Source organism: Lampetra planeri, chromosome 3 (assembly GCF_965212315.1).
Source record: "Lampetra planeri chromosome 3, kcLamPlan1.2.h2, whole genome shotgun sequence".
In the NCBI taxonomy this organism is placed as follows: domain Eukaryota; kingdom Metazoa; phylum Chordata; class Hyperoartia; order Petromyzontiformes; family Petromyzontidae; genus Lampetra; species Lampetra planeri.
This window is the reverse complement of record NC_136109.1, coordinates 2,286,736-2,299,023: the sequence shown is the minus strand read 5'-3', so window position 1 is coordinate 2,299,023 and position 12,288 is coordinate 2,286,736. Positions and strand designations below refer to the sequence as shown.

The 12,288-nt window shown below is 41.9% G+C and overlaps 1 protein-coding gene across 1 annotated transcript in view; it reads left to right on the top strand.

Moving 5' to 3' along the window:
- The window catches only part of LOC144736307 (protein unc-13 homolog C-like), a 147,362-nt gene that overhangs the window by 42,570 nt on the left and 92,504 nt on the right, over window positions 1-12,288 (top strand). Inside the window, exon 13 of the mRNA XM_078618958.1 lies at window positions 7,432-7,500. Within this exon, the coding sequence (XP_078475084.1) occupies window positions 7,432-7,500 (69 nt within the window). The remainder of the gene's footprint in view (window positions 1-7,431; window positions 7,501-12,288) is intronic.

Here is a 12,288-nt window from a genome sequence, read left to right as displayed (position 1 = left end):
CTTCCTGACCTCAAAGAGTCAAACTATGTCCCAGTTTGTTCCTCCTCAGTTCCTTAATTAATGTGATTCACAAAGACAGAGTCCCCATGTGTAGGAGTTGTCAAATCCGGAATGTGTACTGTTCATACCAGTGATTCTTCGCACCGTCAGATTATTTACCTATTCACTGCGATGGAACCAAACTAACACAGGAACAGTGCAATCACAGCTTACTACATTTCAATAACTATAATTTCAACTATAGCAACACACCACCACAATAATGCTACAACCACGGTGCACTTCAACAACAATTACTACAATAAACACCACTATGGCATCCAACTTCAAGAACACTGCAAACATAGTTCACCATAGCAGTAACGCACCCATTACCAGCCCCACAGCAACACTGCACATGCAGCACACCACAGAAACAATAACCACAGCTACACCAACTAACCATCCCAACAGCTGACTGCCATAACAACACTGCAGAATAGTTCACAGCAGCAACAATCACTACAACCATAAAAGCAACCAATATTTACAGTAATAATGTACTGCAATTAATCACTGTTACGTGTGAACTCTTATTCTCAACTTTATTTCCCACTGCGAGAGTCCGTGAAAACTCATATTATTCGTGCCACTATTCTTTCTATCTTCCCTGATTTTCCGCAGATATGTGGAGTCGCACGGCAAATTGATCCCAATATCCATGGCTTAGGCACAAATGGCTTAGGCACAATTTTTCAATCAATTTTCAGTGCCAATAAAAAGGCAAGAAATGTAACACAGCTTCAGCCATGAATGGACGCTGCTTAGTAAGTTAAGTGGTGTTAATTCAAATGATAGTGAGGAGATGTGGATGATAACGAGTAGCAATATAGGGGGACCCCTAGGCGTGCTGATCACACCAACAGCTTCAGTGCTCTTCCAGGGCATGCATGACGGGACCTTGCTTCCCAGCTTCATGAGGGAAGTCATTAGCATTTGAATGTGACATTTGAATATGACATTTGAATGGACACTGGAAAGGACACCGCTTTACCCATGACTGAAGTAGTGGCCATTCTATTGTGAGCACTGATCTCCTGCAGTGGTGTTGTTCATTTTTCGAGGATTAAATGCAGTAAATTCACAGATAATAGAATTCATGATGTTTGCACCCTACATCACAGTGGATAACAGGAGTTCTGCAGTAATTATATGAATAACAACCGTCCGATCATTGGTTATCAATGTATACAATAATGCATTGTTTAAGGATACATTTATGAATAATAAATAAAATGTTATATTCCGTGTGGGTATTAGCCCCAGAACATGTTTCGTGTGACCATAAGGCACAAAGTGCGGCTGTGTTTCACTCGCAAAATGTCTCCAACGTGGAGCTGCAGATCTGACAGGAGGAGAGAGTAAGCGCCACCAGTGGCGTCACTAGGGGGATGCGGACCGCACCGGGTGACACCATCCCGAGTGACGCCACTGAGTGCCGCACGATGGATTTCATTGAATTTTAAAGTAATTCAATGGATGGATGGAGAGTGCTCAATATGTACAGTTACAAATGTTTATCTTGTGTCGATATGTACTCTTTGGGTCTTTCGGTAAAGTCACGTTTTTAGACAAATAATAAAATTCAAAAATCACATCGTTTCGATCACAACACAAGCGATCGTCTTCAGGTGAAAAAATACAGCAGGCGGACTGCTGAGGGAGGAAGAAATGTAGAGAGAGAGCTACTGCAGCCATAGGTTATACTGGTAGGAACCTCCTGGTTACACCAGCCCACAGGGGATTATTCTGTCCGTCCGTCATGCATCTAAAAATGGAAGGGGTGGGGCTGGGTGGAGAGGGGAGGGTGGGGAGGGGCTGGGTGGGAGGGGTGGGACTGGGTGGGGAGGGGCTGGTCACCCCGTGGTGCCCTTATAAAACTCAACGTTTAACCTACTCACGCCGGCTTGTGCCCGCCCCCACAGTCGGCCATAATTGCGGAATACACCACGCCGCCGTTGATCCTGGCCATTGACCGAGCAACCCAACGTTCCTACCAGCTCCCTCCGCAGGAATGTGTTAAAGGTTTGAGATGGGTACAACCCAAGGGTAAGTGGGCGGGAATAGAGATGGAATTTACAAGTAAATGTAAGATCGCAGAGCTAGGTATACCTCAGCCATTGTATTGCTAGAGATTAGCATGTCAGTCTGTTAATGTAACCCCACGGTTACGGTACTGAAGAAGCCACTGTATTGCTCGAGATTGGAGATTAGCATATCAATGTGAGACGGTTCCCGCAGCAGCGGCTGTGTTAATGAGAGACATTCAGCCGATTAAACAACGAGCGCCACCGCCACATCGAGGAAAAGGGAGCAGCAGCTATGTTAGTGAGACATTTATCCTGTTAATGTAAAGATATTTAACAAGGTAATGTAACTCAGAGTCGGAAATATCTGCTAACATAGGCAGGTAGGATGGAAGCATCACAGCCAGTTATGACTTTACCTGGTTAATAACGTCCTTCCAATGATTGCTCAGTTTGTACCCATCTTCTCGGTTGAAATTGTGTCTGTGTTTATATATCTGGATGGCTTCATGAACAAATCTTTGTTGATACCCAAAACCTTTGTTGTGTTGATATCAATCTAGATTTGAAGTTTTCGTGACTGCAGAGATCCATACTCTTTGGTTATTTCGGTAAAGTCACATAGGTATTAAATAAAATAAATTAAATCACATTTAATTCATTTTATTTTACACCTATGTGTTGATATGCTTTATTACGTTTTTATACATAATTCAAAATAATATTTAGCATTATCATGGATAATATGAACAATAAATAAGCAGACAATATGCCTTCATGTATCTATCCCTCAACATCAGAAAAGCTAATTTTTTTCCACATTCCATCAACCACAAGGTTTTTTAGGATTTCATAATGTCATTAGAATAGTTAAATAAAAGGAAACTCTGGACCAGTTTATATATAGAAATATACATGATATAACTATTATATAAATACAATTACAAAATATGTCTTCGTAGAAATGTGTAAATTAAGAAAAACTTCATATATTCTTCCAGGAAAGATGGCACTTATATATGGACAATTTATATGTAAGTGATATACTGCCACATTTGTTTGTCAACCTTTAAACCATCCACATAACACCATACAAATAGAAGGTGAGTCAAAAGTCTGGAATCACGCTTGCCAAAGTGAATGTAGCATGGTTACACCCTGGCGACTTGCCCTGTACGTGTTCTGAAAGTTAAATGGTAATGAGAATGTAACAAAAAGTTACTGAGCAATAAATCAAGATGACGATGTCATAGGGACTGATGGAACAAAAGAACAGAATTCTGAAACTATGTTAGTTGTCAGAGGTCACCGGTTTGGTTGGATGCCTCTTAAAGACCCTGTGTGGTGGAGAAGTGTCGCAGTGGGTAGCACACTGTGTTACCACCCCAGCGTCTTGAATTAGATTCCTGGACGTGACTTACATCAGTGGCCTTATCCAGAAGTGGATTGGTTGGACAAGTAATGCAAACTAATGACCGTGCAAAGTATGTCTCTCCATCCTACATGGGTACATTCATAACTCTACCACCTGAATTTGTTTGTTACAGTGAACTTCTCACGCACAACACCACTAACTAAATTACCTGTACTGAAAATACAGCATTGGTTGGTGCCCAAAAAAGCACTTTGTGTTGAATTGATGTCCTGGAGCTGTGGCCATAATGTTAATTCTTGTATTGACAGAATACAATGATCGGCATGTGCTTAGTTTGTTGTCCTCCCACACCTCCGATTAGCATGGTTGGCTCCGTATATGGTGCGAAAGAAGTTCAACATACACACATGTTATTTTCATATCAATTGGTGGGATCAGTGTCAATTTAGTTGTCAGACCTCTGAAGAGAGTTGAGCTGGAAACAGTGACAGACATAGCAGCATCATTTATAATTAAATATTTTCTGGACACTGCTTGTCTGGCTTATTTGCATTCATTAACCCCCCCCCCCCTCTTGCCTTTGCACGTAGGGGGCTTACAAATGACGACATCACATCTATCTCTCTATTTAAGAACGAAACAGGAGGATTTCTCCACAAATCTGGCTGTTACCTGATGATGCTAATTGTAATTACTGCCGAAACATTGTACTGAGATTGTAAATATTGTGGATTCACTCTCCAACACATCGGTGTGCTGTACAAGTAACTAATTGGCATGTTCTGTTTATGTGACAAACCTTTATAATTGCCTGTGTCGGGTGGTGGTGGGTTTACCGACACATTTATATTTACGCGATCTAACCCGCCCAAAAAAACATGTATTATTGATAATATTGGTCGCAAAAGCCTACGTGTTAAACTGGCTTGGTGTGTAGGGATTACTAACTTAAGGAACTTACCACTAGAGTGTAAGGCACATCAATTAATAATATTCTGTTATCGTAAATTATATTCCTCTAATCCTATAAGCAGGTTTGAACACTATCACACACACCACCATATGGAAGACAAAATAACCTTAGATGGATGTAGTGTACCAAAATTCCCAGAAGAGCGTTCCTGACTCTTCTGGCTGAAATGAAGCGCTGAGCACAATTTATAAATTGTCACCACACGACTCAAATGGAGATCTGCTGGACTTCCAACTGATGCAGAAGGCCCCAACAGTGGTTGGTGACACATTTCTCTGCACCAGCAAGAGCCCCGTTGTGGCTTCTCTTTAAATTGCTCTTTCAGTCAAAGTGACAGGAGCGATAGTTCAGGCTCACCTCTCTTCCTTCCCCTCACAGTAGCAAACAAAATAGCCCATTCCTTTTCGGTCTCTCGAGTGCTGATAGAAGAGCATTATTACGTTTTAAATCTCCTGGCTTCTTTACTTTTCAGCCTTATAAAGTAAAGAAGCAGCTGTATATAATCATATCCCTTGGGAACAAGGCCATGGGTGCTTAGATCCGCAATAGTGTGCTTGCGTAGCGACATCGTTGAATGTCACCATATTGTGGGTGCAGTACCCGCCCTAGAGGGCACAGTGTACGTGGTATGACATCGCTGGATAGCACCACGCTGTAAGTGCAGTGCCGGCCCTAGAGGGCACAGTGTGTGTGTGCCGACCTAAGGGGAAAGTCGTGTGAGGTCATGGCACTCTGGTTGACTCGGGAGGACACGTGACCGGTTGAGATGAGGGGGGGGGGGCCCAAGAGGGGGCTAGGAGAGTCACATGATTGGGACCCAGGTTCTTCCTGATGGTTCTGGAAGGTGGACGTGGCCAAGGGTGGAGCCGGCCTCACCGCAAAGAATCTAAGCCGGCTCCCGAGAGGGACCGGGGTTGTTCGTCCCGGGAAAGAAACCCTTCGTCTACGATCTCCGTTCTATGAATCTTCCAGCACGTGGACCCGGGCAGTATGCTGTTGGTCCCGGGTCCGTAGTTAACAGTTACGTGGTAACTAGTGTAGTTAGCCGGGTGTTCACCACCTTAGGTTATTATCGTGTTAAGGGGAAAGTTTACCCTGTGTGTTGGAACTAAATAAATGTGCTGCCTCCAAGTCGAAGTGTGCAACTCAGTTGTACCCACTACACTTGTATCAGACGTTGCTCTCAACATTACGCCCCGACATCGCTATGTAACGACGTGTTCCTTATCTCAGAACTGCCTATGTACGGTGTTCTTATATCAGTTACTAGCAGGAAATACCCAGCGTTGCCCGGATACTTTTGTGAATGTAGAGTGGCTCAATCATTTTATTAATGTGGGGTTCAATGGCGTTACAGGAACTCTTAAGATGTTGCTGTGCCACGGGGACTGTAATCAATGTAATGCAACGTGCCACAATGGGGTACCAAATGATATAGCGATAGCTTTAATGGTGTGAATTTGTATTCGGAAGACAGACAGACTTTGATGTGTATATATAATATACTGTACTATTTGAAAATCTGCTCGTACAAATTAATATACATTGGCACTTCAGTGCTTTGATCATTACTGTTTTCAAAGTTTGGTTATTCTAACAATGTAATTTCCTTCAAGCTCTCGGCTAGGGTGTTTTTCTAATGTGCCAGTTTTATCCCCACCCCATTGTTACGTGGCTGCTCACAACTGTAGATACAGATTTTTGATCGTGAAAAATGTTCATTTTGTGCACGATACAATGCTTCATTTAATCCCCTGTTGTTCCAATTGTCTCTCGAATCACCCCAGAGTCTTCCCAATGTCTAATGTCTTAGAATAACATCTTTAACTTTAGGATGGCCTACCAGGGCTTGGAATTCACAGTGTGTGCTTAATCATAATTGATAATATTGCCTCGTTGGTGCCTTAATGTCTGTGATAGCACCCAGGCCAAAGCCTACATTACATCAGGAATGGGCACCCCTTTGCTAACACTGACATACAGCTCAGAGTTACAGTCATTGATGTCAGTGAAAATTGTGCATGTGACATGTTTTTATTTCAATAAGCTGGAACCTTATTATTGTTTAACTCTGCCAGCCTTCTAACAGGTTTTGTGATGCTTGTCCGTGTATTAATTGATCATCTGCCTTTGACAAAGTGTATTTGTAATCCATTCACGACCTATAGCATCCAAAATGAGCCCTCTTAGTAATGTGTACTACATATATCCCTATCTCTATCCATCACTGAAAGAAGGCTTCTCCATGCCTTGTTGGTCATAGGGGTGGGGCTGTTTGATCATACTTCACCATGCAGGTCATTGCGAGTTGGTGGGGGTGGGTGGAGTAGGACTGGTTTGTTACCTTGCATGGGAATCAACCACAGATCACTGGGTTCATGGCACGGTGCGCAAACCACTACGCCACTGCTACTGCTGAAAAATTTCAGCTCGTTGAGATGCAGAAGGCAGGTGGACACTTGAATAGTTAGAGGACTCAACCCTGAGTCACTTTGTACAGGTGATTACTTCCTCTCCTTTCATACTTCTTTGGGGGATTGCCACAGCTACGGCTGCTGCAAAAATACCATGGAAGTCTAAATCACGCACAGAGGTAGACCATTGTGGATAACACAAGACACATTCCATCTTGAAGAATAACTACAATTGAATTGGTGAATCATAACACGTATTATCATTATTAACGATGATACATGTCTTCTTGTCAAAAGAGGCAGCGATGCCCAAAGGACTATGGCACTTATTGTGGCGCAATGATTAATTGATTAGTTTGTCCTGACAAAAAAACATTATTATAGAGAAGACAAGGTCATATCTAATAGTTCCGGAATATTCTGCAATATGTGTAAGATAAAATGAAAGGAAATGCTTCTGCATTAGTTTCCATGTTTGCACTTAAACTCAAAGATCTATTTTCACGTAAGAATATCCCTGACGTGCGGAATAATCTGTTGTGTGTACATGGTACAATATGAGCCCTGGCGTTACAGTGTTTTTTTCTGTTTTTCTTGCTTCAGAAAGACAGATTTGTCAAGCTTTTGGATCAGCTCCACAACTCTCTCCGTATTGACCTGTCCATGTATCGGGTGAGTCCTTCGTCCTGTCCACACCGTCGATTACTTTGCTTTTCTCAGGGTTAGCCACCCTTGTTTAAGGAAAACTACATTCAAACACACACTCAAATAAACCCTACAAAATATAATCGTGAGAGGTTTTGTCAACGCTAATGTTAGGTGTGTTCAAAAGTGAACTGCTGTATTTTGAACAGTTTTTTTCTAGTCAGTTAAACCTTCGCTGGCCAAGCAAATAAGGGAGGGGGGGGGGGGCCTGGTCCGGCAAGATGAACGGTGCGGCTTGCCGCTATTGGGAACCCCACGTAACAAATCAACAACAATTCTGTGTGCATGCGCACATGTATTCAGTGTGCCCAATGCGTGTGCGCTTTTTCCTATGAACCAAAAAACAACAGTGCTTACTGGATGTACTGTATTCCGTGTTGTGTGCTGTATTGTAGAATTGTCTATAGGTCCGTGCAATACTGTTAAGTCGGTCCCTCCATCTCCCACAGGCCCTCATTGCCACGATTATGTAATGATCACCAGAAACCAAAAAAACACAGATAAATTGAAGTTGTCATCCTACTCAAATTACATTGGGGCACTGTTTATCTCAGGTAACTGTTAATATAATTACAAATTCCTATTGTCGGTGCTGAATTTCTAGGTTCACCACCTATATATCTCAAAGTGATACTTAGTGTATCGACTGCAGAGAGATTATAATTTTGGTGGATCCCTTACCAGGATTTCATTTTTCACCTTTTTCAAATTATGAGTTGAGTGCGCCACCACAGCATCAATCTTACACATGGTGGAGCAGCTTCAGAATACATGCTTGTAGGCAAATTAGTTAATCTATTCATGGTAAAATATTTAAAATATCAGATCGAGAAAGTGACAATATATTTTTTTAGTTTTAAATTTGTTTTACATCTGGACTCTGTCCATATTGTAGTTCTTAAGTTAAGAAAATCTTATATAAAGCATATTTGGCAGAAAATACACTGGGTCAGTTTGCATTAATACATGTTACATTTAAGCAGGCAGGACCATCATGTGACTCCAATGTTGGCATGGCTTCAGTAGCAATATAATCATGATCTTTAAGTTCAAATCCTGGTTGGAGAATTTGTATTCCTTTGGGATCTACAAAATTCGTACTTTGTGAGTAAATCTATAGTGGTTGTGCAATTGGACTTCCTCATACCGTAGGTAATTGCAATTTCCACTCTTGGCTCAGGGCTGTCAACCGGAGATGGGTATTACCTACCTCAATGCTCATTTTAGCAGGAAATCACTTTGACTTTTGTTTACCTACAAAACTGTGCTGTGTGTAGTTTGTTGTCCTTCCTCTGCACCTCCGATTAGCACCATTGGATATGTACGGTCTGAAATAAGTTCAACATATATACAAATTGAATAAACCTGGCATGCCATTAAATTGCTTCTCTGGGCTCCCAATTGTTTGCTCTTCACTCCCACTCCATGTGTGCACATTATTAGGCAAACCTTATTTACTTCTCCATCATTATATTCCTTTATCTTGAAAATGTTATAGCAACCTTGGAAAATTATTTTGGCATACTGCAGGGTGTGGCGAGAAGTTATCTCCCTCGCCTGGTATGCAGATGGTCGTGGGTTCGATCCCAACCCTGACACCTGTATATTTGGAGTTTGCATGTTCTCCCCGTGGTCACATGGATTTTTTTCTCTTGGTAACTGGTTTTTAGATTGTTTAGATTATTTGGCTGCTATACATTTCCACATAAGCCACTTTGTTGAGCTATCATTTGTAGCCAGGTTGCTTCTGAAAAAATATAAAAAGCTCCGTGAGCCTTACCTCGTAAGTCCACAGCAAAACAGAAGAGTGCCTGCCTGGACTTGTAACAGCCTCCTCATTGCAGTTTGGCATTGGGAGAAGACATGTTCCAGATCCTCTATAAGCTGGAGGCTTTCCAGTTCAGATACAAGCAGGAAGCAGCTGCTAGTTAAGCATGGCAATAACATTAATAATGGAAATGCTTGCTGCAAAAATGTCTGAAATTAGTGCTGCTAATGACTCATTGTAAAAGGCTGCCCAATGTTCTGGCAGCTGAGACGACCATTAACAGATTGCACACCCAAGTCACATGTATCCCAGCTAAAACTGCACAGTTTTCATTGAGGATTTAAGAGTTTTCGTCAAGTCACCCTTTGCTCTCTATCAATCTACCCCCTAACTTTTAAGAGCAAGATAGTTACTAAGTGTTGGGGGGAGGGGGGTTATTAAACACATAGAGAAACAGAAACACAGACATAAAGAAACACGGGGAGAAGGAGAGACATTTATTATGCAGAAATAGAGATACACAGAGAGACATGGAGCACGTAAAAATACATGACGAGCAACAATCAGACAGAGAAGTGTAGAGAGGGGCACAGAAAGACACGAACAGACATAAATATATAGAGAGCAGTGCACGATGTTAAATTGAGGCCCGAGTGCTGCATGCAGTAGAGAGAAAAAGGGAGACAGAGAAAGATACAGAGAGATAAAAATAGATATCCAGGCGTGTCTCGCTTAACAAGTGAGATAAGTTACGTAAAATTTGCTCCGTAAGCAAAAACCCGTGAAATATTTTTTTAAATAAAGTAATACAAATTCGAATCTAACACTTATCACACATGAATAACCACAGTGCTTGCAGGTGCCTGACATTTATGTTATTTGAAGGGCAGATGTTAGTGGGTCGGGGGAGCAATAGGGGCCATGCAAGACTGCTGGTTCAAATATAACTCGCCACTGATGCTAGCCGTGGCTCAGAATCGACCCAGGTCTGCTGGGTTCATCGTCACGATGCAGGGATGCGAGATGGAACTCGACCTCCTGTCTTCAGCATCTGCAATTAATTAGCGCTGCCACCCACCCATTACAGTGCCACCAAGAGAGGCCCCCTTTTCCCACACAACGAAACATGCGGGCACAGTACAGGAGAGCTGGTAGACAAACAGCTATGGCCACCACGGACGCATATGCATTGACCGGTCTCAGCTCGCTAAGCAAACATTCGCTCGTTTTGCGAATAAATGGGTCAACATTCAAATTCCTCGTTATAGCAAATTTTCATAAAAATAACGCTTGTTGAGCAAGACTCGCCTGCATAGGGATACAGAGAGACAGACAGCGGCAGAAATATGGAGAAAGATAAAGTGACATCCTGAGAGCCAGTGATACACAAAAGCACATACACGGAGTAAGACACAAAGACATGGAAAGAGAGGAGAGACAGAGCCACGGATAAAGATACACAGACATATATATGGAGACAAACACAAAGACATAAACCAAAGAGATACATAGAGATACTACAGTGAGACATGGGGAGATGCACTGAGAAAGATAGAGGTCATAGAGAGGGGGATATTAGAAAGACAAACAGATGCAGACAACAGACAAGTAGGCAGATAAAGAGACAAGGTGAGACGTGGATACACAGAGTGAAAGTGAGATATATGCAGAGGGACACAGACATAAATCGGGTGAAAGATAAAGAACCATGGAGAGAAATATAGATTTACACAGACGCAAGATGACTGAGAGATACGGAGAGGGGCACAGGGATATACAAATAGCCATGGAGAAAAAGACACAGAAACAGACACAGATACATAGCAAGAGGCGGAGAGATGCATCGACACAAAAACACAGAAATATATTGGACTATCAAGCCCTGAAAGAATCTACAAATTTGAGTAAGATCTGGCAAACCAGGGGCGGTTTCTTCATTAGGGCGATTGGGCGATGCACCACCAATGTCATTCAACCACAGAGTCACGCTAGGCGTCACTATGCCTCTGGATATAGTCCAATCAGCGTCATGCTACGTTCTGTGGAGTACCGCCTCTTTTTGGGCGATTTCCCTCCAGCTGAGAATCGCCCCGAGTGGTCCCATAGACTTACATTCAAAGATGTTTTTTTTCGAACGGGGGCGCTGCAATGCATTTTCTATGGCTTCCGGGAGGGCTCGCCCTAACGTGCTTACGTCATCATACGTGCTTACGTCATCATACGTAAGCACGTTTCATCCAACAATATAATTTGTCGCCACCTAGTGGAATCTTTAATAAAATAAACTTGAGTGGTTTGTTTTAATAGTGAGTATAGAAACAAACAAGATGTATTGTAAGAGTCACTTTATTTTTCATTAATATTAAAGAAGTGAAGTTGCCTTTACATGCTTAAGCTGTTAATTTATCCATTGCATGGGTGGACCTTATCCTTATCAATCATCCAGACATTTGCCCCCCCTGAGAGATTTTGCAGGAGCCGCCACTGTGACAAACCCTCTCCCACAACCTGCATGCTACCCGGTTCCTCGTAACATATCCACATATATGGAAGAGACACAACAACATTTCATGCAATTAGTGGGCTAAGGACAATACCAGGGCTACAGACTTGGCCATATCATGTGCCCTATACGGATGGACATATGACTGTGGTGGCAAGATGTGACAAGAATAAAAAAGAAGATTCACTCTCCCCATAAAAAGTGTTGTGATTGTTGGATTTATAAGTCACTTTATTGTGTATAAATATATTGGTTGGTCTGTGATCCTTTACCATGTCCGATTTCACCATCTGCTTTTAAAAATCGTGGTTTTCATGATAATCAAGGATGACTGTATGCTGTTATTTTTAAGTGCCAATAACAGTGATATTACTAACATAATACGGAATAATAAAAACAATAGCAGGTAATTTTGACTGCAAATATATTTAATTTCATAATAATTATGACCATAGATTAAATATTTAAATCGAGTAAAATGTTA